This window comes from Megalobrama amblycephala, linkage group LG6 (genome assembly GCF_018812025.1).
Source record: "Megalobrama amblycephala isolate DHTTF-2021 linkage group LG6, ASM1881202v1, whole genome shotgun sequence".
In the NCBI taxonomy this organism is placed as follows: Eukaryota; Metazoa; Chordata; class Actinopteri; order Cypriniformes; family Xenocyprididae; genus Megalobrama; species Megalobrama amblycephala.
Window position 1 is genome coordinate 43,695,683 of NC_063049.1, and position 24,669 is coordinate 43,720,351.

Here is a 24,669-nt window from a genome sequence, read left to right on the forward strand (position 1 = left end):
AATGGCTGGTTAACATTCACTATAGTTTGCAGGGTGTTTTCAGAGTTCCTGTGAAACCCTCCAGCTTCACCTGTATAGATTTGCTATGAGTAATTTATATGTATGCTATTTGTGCAGCATATATATTGGCAATAGCAAGTTCCTGTACTTGCTCTGTAGCAGCAATAATCTCCCAACAGCAATAATCAACAGCAGCAGCAGCAATAATTACAATAACAGCAATCAGCAGCAGCAATAATCTACAACAATAATAAACAGCAGCAGCAGCAAAAATAATCAGCAGCAATAATCTACAACAGCCGCGATAATCAACAGCAGCAATAATCTGCAGTAGCAATAATAAAGATCAGCTGCAATAATTTAATAACAGCAATAATCAGCAGCAGCAATAATCTACAACTGCAATAATCAACAGCATCAGCAATAATAATCAGCAGCAGCAGCAATAATCTCCAACAGCAATAATCAACAGCAGCAGCAGCATAATCTACAACAATAATCAGCAGCAGCAATAATCTACAACAATAATAAACAGCAGCAGCAGCAAAAATAATCAGCAGCAATAATCTACAACAGCAATAATCAACAGCAGCAATAATCTGCAGTAGCAATAATAAAAATCAGCAGCAATAATCTATAATAACAGCAATAATCAGCAGCAGCAATAATCTACATCAACAGCAATCAGCAGCAATAATCTATAATAACAGCAATAATCAGCATAATCAGCAGCAATAATCTACAACTGCAATAATCAACAGCATCAGCAATAATAATCAGCAGCAGCAGCAATAATCTATAATAACAGTAATAATCAGCAGCAGCAGTAATCTACAACAATAATCAGCAGCAATAATCTACAACAATAATAATCAGCAGCAGCAATAATCTACCAACAGCAATAATCAACAGCAACAGCTACAGCTTTTCAGTAGGTTAATAAAAATCAGCATGGCACTAGCAATGCTATAACACGGTCATGGGTTTGATCCCAGGGATTGCACATACTCAGATACAAATGTATAGTATAATGCAATGTAAGTCGCTTTGGATAAAAGCGTGCATAAATGTAAATGTAAATAATCAGCAGCATCAACAATTATAATCAGCAGCAGCAATAATTACAACAGCAATCAGCAGCAGCAATAATCTGCAGTAGCAATAATCAGAAGCAATCTATAACAGCAATAATCAACAGCAGCAGCAAAAATAATCAGCAGCAATAATCTACAACAGCAACAATAATAATCAGCAGCAACAATAATCAACAGCAGCAATAATCTAAAACAGTAATAATCATCAGCAACCATAATCTACAACAGCAATAATCAGCAGCAGTAATAATTACAACAACTGCAGCAATCAGCAGCAGCAATAATCTGCAGTAGCAATAATAAAAATCAGCAGGAATAATCTAATAACAACAACAATCAGCAGCGGTAATCTACAACAATAATAAATGGCAGCAGCAGCAATAATAATTACAACAGTAGCAATAATCAGCAGCAGCAATAATTACAACAACAGCAATCAGCAGCAGCAATAATCTGCAGTAGCAATAATAAAAATCAGCAGCAATAATCTATAATAACAGCAATAATCAGATATAGCAGTAATCTACAACAGCAATAATCTCCAACAATAATAAATAGCAGCAGCAATAATTACAACCGCAATAATCATCAGCAGCAGCAATAATAATCATCAGCAGCAGCAATAATCTCCAACAGCAATAATCAACAGCAACAGCTACAGCTTTTCAGTGGTTAGAGCATGGCACTAGCAATGCCACGGTCATGGGTTTGATCCCAGGGATTGCACATACTCGGATACAAATGTATAGTATAATGCAATGTAAGTCGCTTTGGATAAAAGCGTCTGCCAAATGCATAAATGTAAATGTAAATGTAAATAATCAGCAGCATCAACAATAATAATCAGCAGCAGCAATAAGTACAGCAGCAATAATCAGAAGCAATCTATAACAGCAATAATCAACAGCAGCAGCAAAAATAATCAGCAGCAGCAATAATCTACAACAAAAATCAGCAGCAATAATCTAAAACAACAGCAATAATCAGCAGCAGCGTAGCACATCTATTCCGCCAAAACCAAATACATTAACATTGTCGTATCCATTACCATGCTAAAATCTTCAGAGAGTTGTCATGATAGAACTGAGTTTTAATCTCACCACAAGTGTGTTTAGAGCTGAATATTAAAAGATTTCAGTCAGCAGATGTGCTTCAGATTCATTCATTTAGCAGATGCTTTTATCCAAAAGTGACTGATCCTCCTCTGTAAACTGAAGGTGAAGTCTGTACATGTTCGTGCTTTTCCAGTGTTTCAATCAGCTGATTACTGACTTGTGATCTGGTGTTAATGTCTGTCCAGGGTCATCCAGTGTAAACAGGCCGAATGTGCTTTCAAGGACACGGGATAAATCAAAGGAAAAGTCATTTGAAATTCCAGTAAATAGAACTAGAGGTCCTGAAAACAACAACCTTTGTTTTTGTCTTGTTTAAATAGAGAATGTTATTCGCAGCCCTGCATTTAAGCTTGTAAGAGCAACATAAAAACAGATTAATGATGTTATGATCACCAGCTGGGACATATAGAAGGTAATGTGTTGGTAAGAACATCTGTCTCAGGAGGAGGTGAGAATGGTTCACACCTGGACTCTTTGTGGTTGTTCAGGACTGTTTCCGAAATCACCTCCTATACTCTTGTGTAGCGCACTATTGAGGACAGCCATTTGGTGTCCAAAACCATAGTGGACATTATCAAGTGCACTCATTCAATACCATAATGCACCTCAGTATAATGTAATGATTACAATATAAGGATGATATTTGATAGTTTTCATCCACCCATTCAGTTGACTATATAGTATTAATGTAGGGAATAGTGAATGAGGGGTGAATTCGGATACAGCCCAGGTCTCATCAGGACACGACTGAGTGGATAAGTGTTGGTGTGCAGCGCCATCTAGTGTTGTCATCAGGAATGACAGAATAGTGGTCGAACTCCTTCACACAACTGGATTGTACAAATGAAGTCACCATGAAATCAAATTTTATTTCCATTTATATGAAATATTGCAATATTCCATGATAAATAAGAATTGTCAGTTCTAATTTCATAGTGACTGAGAACAACAAACAGTAGATTGGTAAAGAAAAGTGGGAAATTTGAGGCTCCATGCAGTTTGGTCTTTTTCTGTTTTTTCTTAATATTTCACTGTTCTAAATGTAATGCTATTCAATGATTTTCAAAGCAGCTGCGCAGTAAACAGGAAAATAACAGAATCAACGATGCAAACTAATTTAAATTCTGCTGCTCTAAACAGACATCAGTGTCAGTATTCAAGTTCAAAGATGATTTAGTTCAAACCTAAAATAGCCTTCATATTTAACAAAGTAACTGTTATACAAAATGAAAATATTTAAATTTTACCTTTAGACAAAATATAAAAGAAAAAGTTTGCATGCGTTTTATGTTTTGTCATATATTTGATACACCAGGATTTACAATATGGAGGGGAAAAAACAGCTTAATTTTATTCAGAGGTCAAAACTTGCAGTTTTCTGCAGTTGTTATTTATATGACCAATAATGTAAATCAATGAGATCTTTATAACAGTACAGCAGACTACTTACATAAAATGCATATAAATATAATTTGTCACTCTATATCTCCTAATAAAATGTCTTGGTAAGAAGATATGCTTAGTTTTATGATGAAAGCTTTAATTTTTATTGTGGGGGGCAAAACACAATGCAATGCAATAGGCATACAATGATGATTGAGAGATGAACAAATAAATGTGAAAGCCTGTTGTATCATATTTGATACATAAAATATACAAAATTGATTGATAAAATATACAAACCTTTCTAAAGGGGAAGCATATATCCCCAGACCCCCCTACCTAGAGTACCTGACAACCCTTTCACAAAATCGTGTTTCCCACATTTCATTTCATATGTAGCACCAAATAAAACAATATATATATATATATATATATATATATATATATATATATATATATATATATATAAATTGTTTTATTTGGTGCTACATATGAAATGAAATGTTTCAAATATATTTTAAGTTATTACCAGTGTTCTCCTTTTAAAAATTACAAAGCCCAGTGGTTCTTGAACTCATAAAAGTATACACTAGTATAGCCTACACTCTAGTGTATTTTTATTGAAAAACTATATTGCTATATCGCAAATATTGCCGCAAATTTTGAGAAAAGCCGCTGCAAAATTAGGCATTTTAGGCTGCAGAAATCAGAAAAAAGTCCCACGAAATCCTGGAGGGACTGTTTAAAATAGCTTAATTGACCCTTCGCAAAGACCCGCCCCCCTTAGTTACTGTTGCTATGTCCGACAAGCCATGGCGCTGTCACGCCACACAGAGTGAAAAATACATCGCGGAGCAAAGAGGACACTGACAACACGTCGACAGACAAGACAGAGCAGGTTACTTATGATATTAACCAAAGTCCCAGCTTTCAAATTGTGTAATTTTTTTAAGAAATTCGAACAATAAAAAGTCGTTTTGTGGCTCTTTAATGTGTCGTGACAGATCGCTGTAGCTCCTCAGCTCAAGCGGCTCGTGAACCGATCATCTCTTCCAACTAGTTCATTTATAGCATCAAATAAACATGAATGAACATCAGAAGGAATGTTGTTTCAAATGCGGAAAGACGTCAATACACACCATTTTTCAATTCCAAGTTGAATCTTCTAACTCCTGACTGCTTTGTTGGACAAAATGGCGGATTCGGAGTTATGATTGGTTAGATCGCTTGTCAGTCAAACTCCAGGCGAAGGGTCAATTCCGCTGGAAAACCGTGGACATGGCAACCCTGGTAAGCTTATTTTTAAGATTTTCTTTTTTTAATTAAGAAAAACGTACAATGGTCATAAATGAAGTTCCACAAATGTTAATACGACGTGATCGTTCATATTTCAAAACATAAACCTTTATTTGACCCACATAAAGCTAGGAAAATACAATGTGTACAACTTGGAAAGACTTTTACGCCACGGAATATAAAATAATATAATATAATATCACAATTCTGACTTTTTCCTCACAATTGAGATTTACATATATAAATATATATAAATGCAGTATAGATCAATGTTTATATCTCACAGTTCGTGAGAAAATTCCACAGTGAGAAAAGGCGAATAAATATTCGATGGCGCCAGAAATCCCAGAATGCTTCACTTGGTCGCGAGCCTGTCCTTGCAATTGTTTAATTTTTGTAACGAAATCCATTTGTATGAAGTGTTCCTCCTCACACAAGAGTCGAGCAAACTTTTGCTGTTCTTCATTTATGTTTGGTGGGAATATTTCCACACGGATTGAGTGACGCTGTTGTTGACGTGTTGCCATGGTGACGCGCCGCTCATGTTCAGAAGTCTGCTGAACCTGCCGAAGATCATCATCATCATCCTCCTCCTCATCCTCAGGGTTTATGGATCATTATGAGGTGATCCGGCGGGTCGGGCAGGGCGCGTTCGGGAGCGCGCTTCTGGTCAAACACCGACACGGGGACGATCCGCTGCTCTACGTCATCAAAGAGATCAACCTGAGACGGGTGAGAGAGACATAATAAAAATGTCATTTCATCATTTGTTCATTACTGTGTGTGCTGGGGATTTTATATAAACGATATGTATAGTGAAAAGCGCTGTAGATAAAAATACACTCTAAGTGAATCCGATTATGACCCTGTTCATCATCCATGTGGTATTTTTCATATTTTGGAAAAAAAAAAGTTTGCTTTGCTAAATGCATAAGTAGGGTAGGGTGGGAGAAGATGCCCCCCTTAAGAGCAAACAATGTGGATTTACTTATAACATTAACATATTTAGATATAAGTTTAGCATGTGCAGTATGATGATGATGATGCATCATGTGTTATTAATATAGGAAATAAATAGAAGCATTTGGTATTTTAGTTGTTACAGCACAAAATATCAAATATTAAAAGAGGTTTAAGAAGCCCCCCACATGGATAAACTTTTACTGAATGACGTTTGATATAATTCTTATTAATATTTACATATATTTTTAAAGTGTCATTAATGTAAAATACTAAATCAGCTATTTAAAATTCCGTTTTGGCAATTTAGTTGATAATAATTGAATAACCGATGTAAAAGATTAATCTGAAAGGTAAAATTATTCTACGACTTTTATACAGGTATATGAATATTTGCATATTTAATTACCTATATTTTAATTGAAGATATGTCATAATAGCAACACTATGAATGCAAATTTAATGATTTCACTCAAATAACCTGTCTTGAAATGTACATCGAATTCATGGAAATACTGAATAATAACCCCATTAATTATTAAATTTACAATAAACAACACTTTGTCACATGTTGATTTCTGTTTAGTAGTTCATGTTTAGAGTTTGTTTTTCATTAGTCACATGTTCTCCTTTGTTCTCAGTTTCCCGCCACTTGTTTGCATCCTTGGTTACTGATTTGATTAGTGTTTGAGTTCACCTGTGTCTTGTTATTTAGTCTCGTTAGATCTTCAGTTCACTGTGTAAACCCTGTGTTTCCTTCTGTTCCCTGTCAGTTCGTCGTTGTGTTATAGATCGCTGTGTTCTGCTCCTGTAGTTTCTGTTTTGGATTTTGTTAAAATAAAAGTACGGCTGCTTTTAGATCCTTTCTAATCCTTTGCTGCAACCAACGGTGACACACTTTACCAAAGTCCCTTTAAGACAAGTCATTTCACTCGGCGGCCATCTTTGAAACGCCTCTCGGGCATCCAGGGCATCATGCAGCTCCTATCTCTTTGAATGGGGAAACATCAAATTCTCCAAAACTGTTCGCCAACCTTACGATTAAATTTCATATTTGAAATCACCAATGAAATCTAACAACAACCGGCTCATAAATTTAGTTTCTAAACGCTCGAATCATGACAAAAAAACTGTATTTTTCAGGCTGGATCAAGCTAATGCGCATGCGCACACCTAAATGCGCGTCTCTTCTGAGGCGCGCGTCTGACTGTTTCTAAAAAAACCGGTGATTCTAACGGCCACTGAAGTGACGCGATGACTTTACCAGTCGGCGATTGGCTCTTATTTAGAAGGCGGGACTTATTCCGCCATATTGCGCATCTCCCATTCAAAACAATACGAGTGACACGTCTTGTGTTATTCTGTAGTCTTTGACTTTACTCGTTCTGTGCCAGTTCTGGGTGGCCCATCATACCCCAAGGGTCTAATTTTTTTTACTCCACAAATATGAAATGTGTCCCATTAACAAACTGACACACAAAAAACGTTGATATTCAACATAATCCCGTGTAATAGATCACTATTTTCCAGAGACACAAAACTTTTCTGCTGTCTAAATCTCACAAACGTTGATATTCGGGTGAAACGACACAATTAAACACAGCATAGCCATTCATCAAAAGTGCTGAGATTAAGTTTTTTTTGTCATTTATGATCAGGAGAAAAAAATTGAGGTGATGCAAGAAGTCAGCTATAGCTGTCAATTGAGTTTGAATTAACCTGTTAACCATTAACCCCTTTTTGAGCATAAATCTGAACTGAAATGGTTGTAATTCATGAATGTTTTGGACCTAAGGTTAGTTTCTTTTGAAAGAAGACAGATTATTGATGAAAGCATTTCAGAAAATGAAAGTTTTCATTTCAAAACAGGATGATTTTTGAGTGTTTAAGAGTTTGAATGATGCCTAGTTTATGATTATTACTAAAATATGTGATGGTGAAAAAGGCAATAAATAAAAATACGCCAAGAGTCCCGCTCACAGTTAACAGGCTATAAAATAAATAGACTGATTCTGAATTAAAATGTTCAAATATTCAGTTTGGCAATGACAGCTGGAACAAACAAAACATTTAAAGGGTTTTTAATTTTTAAAGGGAAATTTAATTTTTGGGTGAACTAACACTTTAAAGCTGTTATAATGTATCTTTTGAAACTAGAATGACTGTTTTAAAATCATCCTGCTATCTGATGTGCTGCTGCAGTCGTGGCGTCTCTGATCCATTCATGTGGGATGAGCATTGGATTTATAGGATATGGGATCTAGGAATAGAGAACAAGAGAAACTGTCTGTCTGTCTCCGTCACAGTTGTCCGCTCGGGATAAGGACGCCTCCAGGAAGGAAGTGACTCTGCTGTCCAAAATGAGACATCCAAACATTGTGGCATTTTATAAATCATTTTACGGTCAGTGTGCTGCACCTGATTTTGTGTTGTGTGTGATATAGATTCGTTTAAGATAGTATATAAAAATAGCTAACAGGGAATGAACATTTTCTCTCAAAGTTATGAACCTGTAGCATCCGTTCATGTCTTTCTTTCTTCAGTTGAAAAGAAATGAAGGTTTTTGAGGAAAACATTCCAGGATTTTTCTCCATATAGTGGACTTCACTGGGGTTCAACGGGTTGAAGGTCCAAATGTCAGTTTCAGTGCAGCTTCAAAGAGCTCTACATGATCCCAGACGAGGAATAAGAGTCTTATCTAGAGAAACCATCAGCCATTTTCTAAAAAAATAAATAAAAATATATACTTTTAAATAAAAAAAATATTGATTCCTCGATTTTAATCGATTCTCATTTTTATGAACCGATATCGATTCTTAAATCCCAAGAATCGATTAGTCTGTTTTCAGTTGATGAATGAGCAGAATTCGTAGCGCCTCCCATCCAATAAATCGCAATAATCTTTGTGCTTTGTTACTTTTGATATGAAGCAAAGTCTCACATTTCAAATGACGTCCATCTTATTATGAGATTCAAAAAATAAATACCGTTTTGGCGCTGTTTAATGTGGCGTGACAGATCGCTTTAGCAGCTCAGTTAAAGAGAAGCATGTGAACATCCTCCCCTCTGCTTTAATTCCAGTTACAGCGCGAAATAAACATGAACATCTGAAGGTATGTTAAAATATACAGTACAACTTACTGAAATCCCTATCATGTCTCGTGTAATCGCTTCAACCTCGGAAAGACATCAATAAAACAGCTTCAGTGTCACTCATTAGTCAGCTAGAAAAGTGAACTCTAGAAAGCAGCATTCTGATAAATATAGCTATGCACCATTACATGTTCATTATAATTTTTTAATGTTCTTCAATATTTAATGCATGTTTGAATAAATCAGTTATGACAGCCGCAATTTAACTGTTTATATTTAAAAAAAACCTGAATTGGAGTAGAAATATGATTATGTAATTCTAAACTTTATTTATAATAAAAACATCATTGAGTGTAATTTAAGTGTTTGTATGTAAATAAGTTAATTTAACCTTTATTATAGTAGTACCAACTGACAAGTGTAGTTTACAGCGTTAGATTTTTTCCTCTAGAAAATTTGCCATGTACTGTAACTGAAATACTACATCCAAAATAATCAATATCGAATCAAATCAAAATCGTAATCAAATCGAATCACAAGCATGTGAATAGTAATCGAATCGAAGTGTGAAAATTGTGAATACCCAGCCCTACCTTTTAACCACAAATGCTCGTCTTGCACTGCTTTGTGATGCGCCACGCATTACGTAATCACGTTTGAAAGGTCACGTGACGTAGGTGGAAGTACCGCGATAGGGTGAAAAACTTATTTTCTCCTCCAACTTCAAAATCGTCCGACATCGTTGTTTTACCTTTTTTTGTAAAGGCCGTTTGACTTAGTCTTTGACGTTCGCTTTGTAAACACTGGATCGGTACTTCCGTGAATATCACGCATGACCTTTCCAACATGATTACGTCATGTGTGGAGCATCGCAGAGCAGTGCAAGATGAGCATTTGTGGTTAAAAGTATATAATGTTTATTTTTTTTAGAAAATGACCAATGGTTTCTCTAGATTAGACTCTTATTCCTCGTCTGGGATCATGTAGAGCTCTTTGAAGCTGCACTGAAACTGACTTTGGACCTTCAACCCGTTGAACCCCAGTGAAGTCCACTATATGGAGAAAAATCCTGGAATGTTTTCCTTCATTTCTTTTCGACTGAAGAAAGAAAGACATGAACATCTTGGATGACATGGGGGTGAGTAAATTATCAAGAAATTTTAATTCTAAAGTGAACTAATCCTTTAAAACATTAAAAAACTGGATGTTTTGAACATTCAGAAATCATTTTTCGGGAATGTTAACAAAACATATTTTTTTAGCTGGGATATTACAATTTAAATTCCTGTAGGATTTGAACACACACTAATGTGCTGTGATATGTGTGCGCACTATCCAGACAGGAATAACCTCTACATCCTGATGGAATACTGTGACGCCGGTGATCTGATGAACAGAATCAAGATGCAAAGAGGAAAACCCTTCACAGAGCAGCAGGTGAACCACACAAAGAGACATGGGTTTATTTACCAGTGAGAGAAAATAAATGAGGCGAGTTTCATGATCTCGTGTTTTGTGTGCATGAGAGTGTTCAGACAGAGATTATTTAAAGTTGGCATGAAACGGAAGTTACATTCGTCTTTTATTCCCTATTTTGCCGTATGTCTGAGAGAAATGCTTTGCAAACAAGAACAAATGTAGGGCGGGGCTTGTTTTTGTCTGAGAGGAATTGATTGGATGGTTGTGGATTGCTATTGGTGGATCTCATGTGAGTGACAGGTTGCCCCGCCCTCGTCATCAGAGAAGAGAAGAGATGCTGTAAGAGGGAGGAGAAGATATTCTGATTCAAGATTATGAGGAACATGAATTTAAATGGATAAATCATTTAAAATAAATATTCGTATTATAATTTCACTCGGATATGTTACAATAGGAAATTTCATTTGAGCGTTAGTGTGTCGGTGTTTCAGATTGTCGACTGGTTCGTTCAGATCTGTCTCGGGCTGAAGCACATTCATGACAGGAAGGTCCTGCACAGAGACATTAAATCTCAGGTACGGTTAGACGCACGTGACCATCTGATGTGAATCCGGTATCTCGCGCCTCATGTGTTTGATTCTGTGCTCCAGAACATCTTTCTCACTCAAGGAGGACTGAAAGTCAAACTGGGAGATTTTGGCATCGCAAGAATGTTGAACAAGTGAGTCTGAATGTGTTTATGTCTTTGATATTTTGTGTAATTCTTCTCCTGCTATGATGTTCGTCTGGTTGTTTGTGTCGGGCAGCACCATGGAGCTCGCCAGAACCTGCGTTGGGACGCCGTACTATCTGTCTCCGGAGATCTGCGAGAACAGGCCTTACAACAACAAAACGTACGTAGAGCGTCTGTGTCTTCAGCTGCTCGTCTGACTGCCGTGTGTCGTCATTCTGAACTCATGTGTCCTGTAGGGACATCTGGTCTCTGGGCTGTGTCCTGTACGAGCTCTGCACACTGAGACATCCGGTGAGTACTTCAGCACACATCTCTCATGGACTCTGAGCTCTCACACAAACATTATTATGCTATGTTAAAGGTTCCTAATTTAGTTTTGGAGTCGTATTCGTTGTATTCAGCGTCAGAGGCACGCACACCATGTAAACAAACCCAACGTGCACGAGAAGCACACGGCAGAACAAGTGAAAGAGACGCGCTGAATGAAAGTGCACATTCACTCTCTGACAGCAGAGGGCGCTGATGGAACAGCCGAAATGCAGCGGTTACCCCGGAAACCCCATTAACAAAGCAGTTGCACTACTGAACAGTATTTAAAATGCTTCGAACAGCCATTCTTTTTTTTTTTTATTCGCAATGTTGTTCATCACAGCACCAAATACTTAATACTTAAAGACTTAATAGGCTAATTATTTTCAAACTTAAACATTTTTATAATTTAATATGGACTACAACATGCCCTATAATGATTGAAAATGTTGTGATTATTTGTTATTGTTCAGTAAAACTTGATGACCTAAGGCTTCATTAGTTGACATGTTAATTCATTATTAACAAACTGAAAAATATATACTTTTATAGCATTTATTAGCATTTAAAATAGCATTTATTCATGTTAATTTCTAGTTAATGTTTATTAACATTACTAAAGTCAAAAGTCGTAATTATTATTTAATGGACCTAAAACTAACAATGATCAGTTGTATTTTTTAACTGATATTAACAAAAAATAATACCTTCTGTAACAAATGTAGCTATTGCTCATTCTTAATCTTAGTTAATGCATTAACTAACGTTAAATAATGAGACATTATTATAAAGTGTTACCTGTTATAATTCTTTTGCACGTTAATCTGTTTGAAACATTTTACTTTATAATTTGTGTACTGCGTTATTGCATTTAAATGTTCAGGTTTTTTTGTTATAAGAAAAAGAGTTCTTAAACCTGTTATACTGACAACACTTTTTTTGCAACTTATTTCAATATCATGATAATACCGTATACCGTGATAAACGCTTCAGCAATTATCGCAACATGAAAATTTGATACCGTCACATGCCTAGTCTACTATAACATAACAATGATAAGAACAGCATATTCATATAAAAAAATATATGAATGGTTGTTTGAAGCTGCTTTGTTAATGGGGTTTCCGGGGTAACCGCTGCATTTCTGCTGTTCCACAAGCCATATCTCTGAAGATTAAGCCCAGAAGAAGCATATACACGGAAAATACTATGGTTCCTAAAACTGAGCCCTGAGGGACCCCACATGATAAAGGAGCTGAAGTCGATGAAAAATTTCCTAGATTAAAAGAAAATGTCAAAATAAAAACAAAACAAACAAATTAAAATAAAAATGCACAAAAAACTATATTGATGAAAAAAGATGTTTTGAGTTGATGAGTGTGTTTGTGTGGCACAGTTTGAAAGCAGTAATTTAAAGCAGCTGGTGCTGAAGATCTGTAGGGGGCGCTACAGTCCAGTGTCTCAGCGCTACAGTAATGAACTACGACTGCTGCTCAACCAGCTGTTCAAGGTCAGTCCACGTGACCGGCCGTCGGCTAACTCGCTGCTCAAACGACCTTTACTACAGCCTCTGATCAGCAGACATCTGGACACACAGGTAGGACGTCACCTGCTAGATCACTTAAAGCCAAAAAGACTTGATATAAAAAGATACAGATATAAACATCTCAGTATTTGTCTTCCTTATGACAACATTCAATATATGAGAGGAAGCATCAATCAGTAAAATACAGTAAAATCTTGTTCAAATAATCAATTTCACAATGTTTTTCACTAAATGAACACAAGGAAGAATCACATTTAATCATTTTTATTTATATGCACCAATGTTTCATATTTAATCATATTTTCATTAATCATTAAATTATATTTAATCATTCTCATTTATATGCACCAATAATTCAAAGTTAAATTTAAAGTTTTTATTTATTGTTTCAATTCATCCTTAAATATGTATATTTAATCGTTTTAATTTATATTCACCAGTATTTAAATTTAATCATATTTTCATTAATCATTTAAATTAATCATTAAATATTTCATATTTAATCATTCACCAATATTTCATATTTAATAATTTTTTCATTTATTGTTTCAATTCATCATTAAATATTTATTTTAATCATTATCATTTATATACACCAGTATTTCATATTTAATCATATTTTCATTAATCATTTAAATTAATCATTAAATATTTCATATTTAATCATTCACCAATATTTCATATTTATTAAATTTTTCATTTATTGTTTCAATTCATCATTAAATATTTATTTTAATCTTTATCATTTATATACACCAATATTTCATATTTAATCATATTTTCATTAATCATTTAACCCTCTACTGCACACGTTGATGGCACATGAAAAAAAAAAAAATCCACATAATTTTTTGGTTCATTTGGGAACATTTTATTGATACAAATTTTTTTGGAATGTCCCAAAATATTTTTTTCCGTTGCCTCAGCAACGTTGTGCGACAGTGGTACAGAATCATAGAGAAAATTATCATCAAAATCACTTTTTTGTTTTAAAAAGAAATGTAAAGAAATCATTGAGTAAAAAGGGAAAAACACTTGAAACACATTGATGTATTGAATTTGATACATGCACGGTTTTGTATCATGTAGTGTGTCATGTCATATGACCTCCAGATTTCACTCCATATGAAACTTAAAAAAGCAGTTCTTCTCTGTTACACTTACACTTTTGCACATCACTTTGGGTGTCTCTGCGCACACAGGAACCCTGCATCTTCCCTTCTCATAACACATTATTGCCAATGTGAGGTATTGTCCAAAAATCCCCGAAAAGTTCCCCTTATCGCACAACGTTGCCAACGACAAAAAACCCCCCAGAATTTCTGAACATGCAAAATAAAAAAAACTTCATAAAACCTGACAAAAGGCTTCTCTACACCTTCATACACAGACACATTTTTTTTTATGTACAGTTCATGTTGTTTAAATTAAGATAACTAAAGCAAATAATCTTGCCTTCTCCTCACACCATGTGCTCCTGTGACCATGTGTCAGAACAGGACGTCCCACCTCTTAATGGTGCTTGATAGTGACTCCCACACCTTACTGGACTGTCCTTTGGTACTTTCTCAACCTTTATAATTGGTTGTAATTATGTATAGAAAAATTTATTAAACACAGGGCTTAAGAAAACTTTCCATTGCTTGAGGGCAAGTAAAGGGTTAAAATAATCATTAAATACTTCATATTTAATCATTTTCATTCATATGCACCAATATTTCATATTAATTAATTTGTTCATTTATTGTTTCAATTCATCATTAAATATTATATTTAATCATTTTCATTTATATGCATCAATATTTAATGTTTTTTTCATTAATAATTTAAATTACTCATTAAATACTTCATTTTTAATAATTTTCATGTATATTCACCAATGTCAAATTTGATCATGTTTTTATTAATCATTTTAATTAATGATTTAATTTGTTTAATTAATCATTAAATATGTCCGTTGTGTCATATTTCATGTATTGTTTTTATTCATCATTAAATATTTATATTTAATCATATTAATATATATGCCCCAATATTTCATATTTAATCACTTTCATTTATATGCACCAATATTTAATGCTTTTTTCATTAATAATTTAAATACTTCATATTTAATCATTTTCATTCATATGCACCAATGCACCAATATTTAATGCTTTTTTCATTAATAATTTAAATTACTTATTAAATATTTCATTTTTAATAATTTTCATGTATATGCACCAATGTCAAATTTGATCATGTTTTTATTAATCATTTTAATTAATGATTTAATTTGTTTAATTAATCATTAAATATGTCCGTTGTGTCATATTTCATGTATTGTTTTTATTCATCATTAAATATTAATATTTAATCATATTAATTTATATGCCCCAATATTTCATATTTAATCATTTTCATTCATATGCACCAATATTTCATATTAATTAATTTGTTCATTTATTGTTTCAATTCATCATTAAATAATTATATTTAATCATTTTCATTTATATGCATCAATATTTAATGTTTTTTTCATTAATAATTTAAATTACTCATTAAATATTTCATTTTTAATAATTTTCATGTATATGCACCAATGTCAAATTTGATAATGTTTTTATTAATCATTTTAATTAATGATTTAATTTCTTTAATTAATCATTAAATATGTCCGTTGTGTCATATTTCATTTATTGTTTTTATTCATCATTAAATATTTGTTTAATCATATTAATTTATATGCCCCAATATTTCATATTTAATCATTTTCATTCATATGCACCAATATTACAATACATGAACTGCAATACTGATCTATAGATATTTACTAAAATATGAAAAATGATATAAAACTTCAACTTTCTTTTCCATTTTCTCTCAGTTGCTAGAGGATGAGTTCAGTCACACAGTTCTTCACGGACACACACCAGCGGCACCTAAAGCCACAAACAACACAGGTGAGTGTGAGTGTGTGTGTGAAGTGTGTGTGTGGACTACGGCATACAGTAAATGATGTTATCTGGCCTCCTGACGTGTATCGTGTGAAAGTTACCTTGTTTATCTGGATTTCTTCGGCATTTCTAAAGATCCAAAGATCCAGTGGGATACAAACCCGTCCTGAGGCCTCCTGTCAACAAACCGCCACAGAGACCCGAGCAGAGACGCACAAGAGCAAACGCACAAGTGAGTCTTCATTGTCTGATCTTTGAGCTTTAAGATAAATGATATTAGATTAGATGAAAATAATTGCCACAAATGTGACTGTTTTTGTCTTTCTCCTCCCTCTCTCAGCAAATAAAGCCTCATTTTCCTGCTGTGCTTGAAAACCCGATTCACTCAAACCACGTGTTGATCATGAGCGGCGGTGGAACGGTCCGGCCGAGCCGAACGAACCTGCGGATCATGACGCACACAGACCCGCTGCGCTTGGAGCCCTACAAACTGTGAGACACACAAAACCTTTTACTTGAGCTCGTGTTCCTGCTCATGTCAATCCATCAGTGGCCTTACTCTAAAGAAAAGAAACATGTCTTTATATTCTCTGAAACAATGTCCATCAATCCCTCTTATTCATCTAAGAAACATCTGATTAACTGCTGAAATCATTTGATTCCTGGAGTCCCACACACTTATATCACAGGATGGAGAGCTGGATGCTTATGTATGAATGTAGGCTAATATTGATCAGATGTGTGTGTGTGTGTGTTCAGTGTCGCAGCAGCGAGAGACGAGTATCTGCAGAGGAGACGTGAAGCCCATCAGTACAAACTCAGAGCTCAGAAACAGCTGGTGAGTGTCACTGAACACAAAACCATTGATTTTTAATGCGCTGGTCAGTTTTGGTCTATTTTGCTTCCATAACATGTCAGACTAGCGGAAAGAAAGCATCCAAGATACACTTTCAAGTCTTTATTTCATTGAACTTTATCTATTTGCATCTGTAGGTTTGAGTCAGAAATCTCTACTTTAGCAGCTTTACATTCACCAAACTTATTCATTTCTATATTCTGAAGGTTTGTTCATATACAGTGGACAGCATCTTTAGAGATATAATGTTCTTCTTAATCAATTACCAAAGAAGCATGTCAAAATTATTCAGGAAAATAAGATTTTCTTATCAAGGTGATAAAATATTGTGTAGCAAAAATGAGTACACCCTCCTAAAAGTTACTAAATAAAATGAAATAAAAATTTTCTGGTGTAGGTTTAAGGCGATGTTTGATCAACAGGTATGTATGTTGAACCAAAATATTTAAAGAGAAGTAATTTCTTGACAATTAAAAGTGTTATATAGCCCACTGAATCATTCTCAGACGTAATACTGACAACAATTGGGAGAGAATCATCAGGCACAAAAGAGGACAAGAGGATTACCAAATCATTGTTTTAAGTGTGAAAATATAGCAAAAGTAACACAGAAATTCAAAAACAATGGAATTGTGACAATAACCAGACCTTCATTTTTAAGCTTTCGTTTAGGGATTAGGGATTTTTTTGCTATAAAAGAGCAGGATAAATACCAAGCGAGTGTCTCAGAGCCAGCAAAAGCTGTGAAAGAGTGACTGTTTATCTCACAGAGTAAGATGCAGAGCCCATATTTACAAAAATATATCAATACTCTGGTCTCATGAGACCAAATCAATCATTTTGGATCTAACAGCATCCAGAATGTTCTGGAGTACAGTGAGAAGTGCCTGGTTCCCACAGTAAAGTTCAGAGGTAGTAAAGCTCTTATATAGGGATGTATGAGTGCTGAAGGTGTGTGCTTTATCAATGCTGTCATGAATTCCCACTGTGTGATTTAATCCACAAACTTGAAACAGAAGATGTTACCCTTTCCTCATTCCCTGCATTGTTGGCATTTTTTCAACATGACAAAGAGGATATGCATTCACCCAAGGTGAAAAACCTTCTGTGGACACGTATTGCATCCTATCTTAACACTCTTGAGCGCCTGTGAGGGATTCTGTAGAGACGAGTTGAGCAACACTCCCCATTAAAGATCAGGGCATTTCAGGAGCTCATCATCCAGGAGTTAAACAGGACAGATGTGACGATTTGTCATGAACTTGTTCACTCTGTGCCAAGAAGGGTCAGAGCAGTATATTCAAAATGATGGAGGAAATACTAAGAAATAGAATATTATACATTTGTTTAATTAAATCTAGGGTGTACTCATTTCTGCAATCCTTAATTTAAACAAAATTGGCTATTAATGACATATATTTCTCTGTTTTTATTATGTATATGTTTAATATATTTCAGTTTTGCCATCTTTCCATTGTGATCATAAAGAAAATACATATTTTGTATTTGTTCAGAGGGGGTTTACTCATTTATGCTGTGCACTGTATCAGTCGCCCCATTTATAGAACATTTTCCTCCTAAAAACAGTATCAAAAATTTGATATTTTTGCACCTAGTTTATTATTTCAGATGCCTTTTTAAAAGACTACAATTGAAACATTTATATATTATGTGGCTAGTAGGAGTGACTGTGTATTAGTGTGAAGCCCTGTGCACATATATTGTTATTTACAGGTGTATTTATCTCATATTTATGTATTTGCTCTAAATGAGTGATTTAATGATATTGAATATATCTGCTGTACTCTGAGCTGAAGCGGTGTGTGTTAATCTACAGCGCAGACTGTGTGAAATCATTGATCATTTCTGGTGTTCAGGGTATCAGACCGTCCACAGCAGATGCTGAAGGCTGTCAGCCGGCCAACGCACAAGAGCATCATGGGAGCAGACCGTCTCAGAGAGGGAAACTACAGGGACAGGAGGTGACTGTCATCACACTCCGTTTCGTGATCGTTAGATAACGACACCTCATTGAGCTGAAGGTGTGTGTGTGTGTGTTGCAGGAGTATCTGAAGCAGCTCCAGCGAATCAGAGAGCAGTATCATCATGATGTCAGAGAGATGAGAATGAGAGCAGAGGTCGAGGTACGTGTCTTTGGTTCTGGATGTTGATGTGAGCTTCTGTTCACTGTGAATCAGACACGAGTGAGTGTGCACTATCTAGTGCTGTACAGCTGGAATAAACGTTAGTGGCTGATGATGTCAGACGCCCATTAAGAACAGTGTGCAGTTATTGATGAACTGAAACATATTTAGAGTTCAGACTGGATGTTATTAATGGAAATAAATGGAACGGTTAATGGGAGGTGACTGATGATCACCTACTTCAGAACGTATAAATATATATATGATATTTTTATTAATTAAAAATTATTTTTATTAATATATTTGTTAATATATAAAAAATAATATATTTATATTTTAATATATCTGAAATATATACAAAATGTATAAATATATATATGATTTAAAATTACCTTCTGTTTTTATTAATATATTTTTGTGTAAAAAAAAAAAAAATATATATATATATATATATATATATACACACACACACACACACACACACACAGATTATATAAATTTATGCATGATTTAAAAAAAAACAATTTTTCTTAATATATATATATATATATATATATATATATATATATATATATATATATATATATATATATACACAGTATATATATATATATATTTGTGTCTGTGTGTGTATATATAATATAGAAATAAAATGTATAAATGTATATATGATTTAAAAATATATTAATGTATTTGTTAATATATAAAATATGAATGTATTTATATTTAATATATAAAACATCTATTTTTATTAAGATATAATTCAAAAACAAATAACAAAAATATTAATAAAATATGTTTTTATTTTTTAAATATATATACAATATAATATATAATTTAAAATATATATATATATTAACATAAATCTATTCATAAAAATAGATTTTTATTTTTTACATATATTAAAATATAATATATAATTTAAAAAATATATTAGCATAAATATATTTATAAAATAGATTTAAAAAAAATATATATATATATTAAAATATAACATATAATTTAAAAAATATATATATTAACATAAATATATTAATAAAAATAAATGTTTTTATTTTTTACATATATTAAAATATAATATATAATTTAAAAAATATATTATCATAAATATATTAATAAAATAGATTAAAAATATATATATATATATATTAAAATATAACATATAATTTAAAAAATATATATATTAACATAAATATATTAATAAAAATAGATGTTTTTATTTTTTACATATATTAAAATATAATATATAATTAAAAAAATATATTAACAAACAAATATATTAATAAAATAAATGCTTTTATTTTTAAAATATATTAAAATGTATATATTTTTAAAAAATATATTAACATAAATATATTAATAAAAATAAGTGTTTTTATTTTTTACATATATTCAAATATAAATATATAGATTTATACAGAATGTATAAATGATTTAAAAAAACGTATTTTCATGAATATATTTAGATTATAACATACTGTAAAATATATCAGTGTCCACCGTTGTTTCTCCCATCAGCAGCTGAAGAGCAAATGTCTCAAACATCTCCATTCACTAAAGTTACTGTGGTCAAAAATGACAAAACCCCTCATGTGATCAGCTGCTGTTGTCTGTGTTTAAATGAGTTTTTTAAGCACAAAAGTAGTTTTTTACAGCCACTCAACAACAATTTAGATTTCCACAAAGCCACTTTCAAACCAGTTCATAAAATCAGGGATTATTTATACAGAAATTAAATTACCAAAAAAACATGAACATTTGAGATGCATGCGATAATAAAATCCCAGCTGGAGATGCTGAGAGGCCGTGACATCCTCATGTGTGAAGATGACCTGATGAGTGTGATGATGTTCTCAGGACAGAGGAGCAGACTTACTGAAGAAGAACAGACACACACACACACGTGGAAAAGAGCAGCAGGTACAAACACACACACACAAAGACATGATGACCTGACACACACTCACGTTTGACTGATCCGACACATGGCCGCATGTGTTTACAGAGAGGAATCATGTTCGAGATCAAGCTGAGTGATAAAGAGATGAAGACTGATGAGGAAGACGAGGAGTCAGAGGTGAAGTGATCAGGAAATGTTAGGGAAACTTACTTTTGTGTTACTTTTCCACACCTGGCTGAGGATTGGTCTGTGTGTGTGTGTGTGTGTGTGTGTGTGTGTGTGTGTGTGACAGGACGATCCCCTGAACGACACACTGACGTTTGCACAAGGAGAAAACCTCCGCAAGCGTCCACACGGCTCAGAGGAAGAGGATCGGGTGAAGAGAGGCGAATGGTGTCGAGACGCTGGAGAGACCTTACTGAACGCTCTGGAGCACATGGATGTGACGACGGAGAGCATCGCTGACGCTCAGACGGGTGACACACACACACACACACACACACACACACACACACACACACACACACACACACACACACACACACACACACACACACACACACACACACACACACACACACACACACACATACACACACACACACACACACACACACACACACACAGCTTTTAGCTTTTTACTTCTCCCTTCAGATTATCATGAAGGATAAAACTCGCAAGAATCATAATCTTTTGTTGGTCACAGAGTTTATTTTATGCAATATGATTTTAAAAAATATTAATGTATTTATGTTAATATATAAAATAATAATGTAGTTATATTTAATATGTAAAACATCTATTTTTATTAATATATAATTTTAAAAAATATTAACATAAATATATTAATAAAATAGATGTTTTTATTTTTTAAATATATTAAAATACAATATATATATTTTTTAAATATATATTAACATAAATATATTAATAAAAATAGATGTTTTTATTTTTTACATATATTAAAATACAATATATATTTTGTTAAATATATATTAACATAAATATATTAAAAATAGATGTTTTTATTTTTTACATATATTAAAATATAATATATAATTAAAAGAAATGTTAACATAAATATATTAATACAAATTTATGTTTTTATTTTTACAAATATTAAAATATAATATATAAATAACAAAAATATTAACATAAATATATTAATAAAAACAGATGTTTTTATTTTTTAAATACATTAATAAAATAGATGTTTTTATTTTTAAAATATATTAAAAATATAATATATAATTTAAAATATATATATTAACAAATATATTAATAAAAACAGATGTTTTTATTTTTTACATATATTAAAATATAATATATTTTTTAAGTATATTAATAAAAATAGATGTTTTTATTTTTAAAATATATTGAAAATATAATATATAATTTAAAATATATATATTAACAAATATATTAATAAAAACAGATGTTTTTATTTTTTACATATATTAAAATAATTCAATTCAATTCACATTTATTTGTATAGCGCTTTTCATGATACATATTTCAAAGCAGCTTTACAGAGAATGCATGTCAACATAAAAATTTAAAGAATGCAGTTAGCAAATAATGTAATAATTTAGGCAATTAATTTACAATCACTGTTAGCAGATTAACTGAAGGTAGAAGCAATGAGCTCCTGGAAAAATGAATTACATTAACAATAATTAGGATATATAGAATAATATATAATTAAAAAAATATTAACATAAATATATTAATAAAATATGTTATTTTTTAATATATTAAAATATAATATATAATAAAGAATATTAATATAAATATATTAAAATAATAATTTAAATATATTAAAATAATAAATATTTTAAAAAGTATATATTATAACATAAATATATTAATAAAAATTGATGTTTTACATATATTAAAATATACATTTATATATATAATGTATACAGAATGTACAAATGTTTTTTAAACAAACTTTTTATTAATATATTTAGATTATAACATACTGTAAAATATATCAGTGTCCACCATTGTTTCTTCCATCAGCAGCTGAAGAGCAGAAAATAAAAACATCTCCATTCACTAAAGTTACTGTGGTCAAACTGTGGCTTAATCCTAAAGCCAACGGAAAAATCCTATTGGATTTGTGTTGAATGAACTCAAATAGTCTGTTTCTTTTGATTTGTACAGATTTAAAGCTTTTTCAGCTTGCTGATTTAGCCAAAAACCATCATGTTGTTACACATCCAGCTGAATGCTGATCATGATCTGATGGTGATGGTTTGATGTTGCTGTAGTTTCAGAGGAGCCGGAGGAAGGAAACAGAAAACACTGGACGAAGCGTCTGCCGGAGACGCTCCTGAACGCTCTGGCTCAAGCACAGCTCACCGACTGCAGCACAGGTGACTCTACGTCACTACCGTACTCCAGTGTTCATTTGAGGAATCTGGACTTTACTTGAGTTCTGCTGATACTGAGAAACCTGTGCATTTATTATTTTAAAAATAATAGTTTTTACTCATTGGAATTTGATGTACTCTTAAAAGTACAAAGTACATGCATCATATGACTTTTCTAATGTCACCTAATGTGACATTAACATTTTTAATTTATTTCTTAATTATAAACCATTGGATGAGGACAGCTGATATTATCACTGATATTATCACATGAAGAACCAACAGGAATCTCTGAGGCTGAAATGTGTGTGTGTTGATCACTCAGAGACGCTGATGTCATCAGATGAGAAGCGCCTGGCAGAGGAAGAGCGTGAAGAAGACGAGTGTGACGAAGAGCGTCTGGAGCCTCGATCAGATGACGAGGACACGTAAGTGAGACACGCAGAGAGCCGAGACGTTTGAGACGCCGTGACTGACGTCTGCTTCCCATCAGGAACTTTGAGGAGTCGGAGGACGAGCTGAGAGAGGAGGTGTCCGACTCCATGAGGAACCTCCTCATCATCACACAGGAGGACGAGCCGACGCGTGCGGATGGACCGACACAGGAAACACGGGAGGAAGTGACTGACGAGAGTGTGTTTCAACTGCCTTTTACTGCACATGATGATCACCAGAAAAACACAGCAGAATGAAGGGATTTTCTTTTCTTCTTTTGTTCCTCATTCATGTGTGTCTAAGTGAGAGCAAGCTTTTAACAGTTTAGCTTTTAACAGCAGTGCCTCTTGAATGTTTTTATATTCACACACTACCGCTCAAAAGTCTGGAATAATCAAATTATTTTATTGCTTTTTCTGCTCACCTAGGCTGCATTTATTTGAGCACAAATACAGTAAAAACAGCAAAAATCATGAAATATTATTACCATTTAAAACAGCTGTTTTCTATGTGAATATACAGTAAAGTGTAATTTATATCCTGTGATCAAAGCTGAATTTTCAGCATCATTACTCCAGTCTTCAGTGTCACATGATCCTTCAGAAATCATTCTCATATGATGATTTGATGCTCAAGAAACATTTATGATTATTATCAATGTTGAAAATGTCATGAAAGTCAAAATTATGACATAAAAGTCAAAATATTACATCATAGATATTATAAAATATGACATTTTGACTGAAAATTATGACAGAATTATGGCATACTTAGTCCTTATGGGATTAAAAAGTTGTGTTTATGTGATAAATGTCCAAATTATGACATAAAACCAAAATATTAGATAAGTCATAATTTTGACATTTGATCAATTGTGAGATAAAAGTCAAAATGATTACAAAAAAATCGTAATGCCAATTATGAGATAAAAATCAAAATTATGCCACAAAATTCAAAGTATCACATACTAAGTCATAATTTTGACTTTTTATGTAAATTATGACAAAAAGTCAAAATTATGACAATCATAATTATGGCATACTTAGTCATTTATGAGATTAAAAAGTCATTTATG

The 24,669-nt window shown here is 32.9% G+C and overlaps 1 protein-coding gene across 1 annotated transcript; it reads left to right on the top strand.

The window, feature by feature from the left end:
* The first annotated feature begins 4,810 nt into the window (after positions 1 to 4,810).
* LOC125269628 (serine/threonine-protein kinase Nek5) lies at positions 4,811 to 24,072 on the top strand. Its single transcript, XM_048192559.1, has 20 exons — positions 4,811 to 5,620; positions 8,155 to 8,251; positions 10,281 to 10,378; positions 10,852 to 10,935; positions 11,011 to 11,081; positions 11,167 to 11,253; positions 11,330 to 11,384; positions 12,799 to 12,999; positions 15,815 to 15,890; positions 16,028 to 16,116; positions 16,225 to 16,376; positions 16,644 to 16,722; positions 18,618 to 18,722; positions 18,804 to 18,884; positions 20,742 to 20,804; positions 20,890 to 20,961; positions 21,077 to 21,260; positions 23,058 to 23,162; positions 23,485 to 23,587; positions 23,653 to 24,072. The coding sequence occupies exons 1-20, from the start codon at positions 5,498 to 5,500 to the stop codon at positions 23,849 to 23,851; spliced, it is 2,124 nt and encodes a 707-aa protein (XP_048048516.1). The 5' UTR covers positions 4,811 to 5,497; the 3' UTR covers positions 23,852 to 24,072.
* Positions 24,073 to 24,669: the final 597 nt, after the last annotated feature.

What these genes read in the sequence shown, in the direction of transcription:
- LOC125269628 (XM_048192559.1), top strand. Translation starts at nt 5,498, where the DNA reads ATGGATCATTATGAGGTGATCCGGCGGGTCGGGCAGGGCGCGTTCGGG. An exon ending in TCTGCACACTGAGACATCCG is followed by an intron (nt 11,385 to 12,798) that starts GTGAGTACTTCA and finishes TGTGTGGCACAG; the next exon opens with TTTGAAAGCAGTAATTTAAA. An exon ending in TAAAGCCACAAACAACACAG is followed by an intron (nt 15,891 to 16,027) that starts GTGAGTGTGAGT and finishes AAAGATCCAAAG; the next exon opens with ATCCAGTGGGATACAAACCC.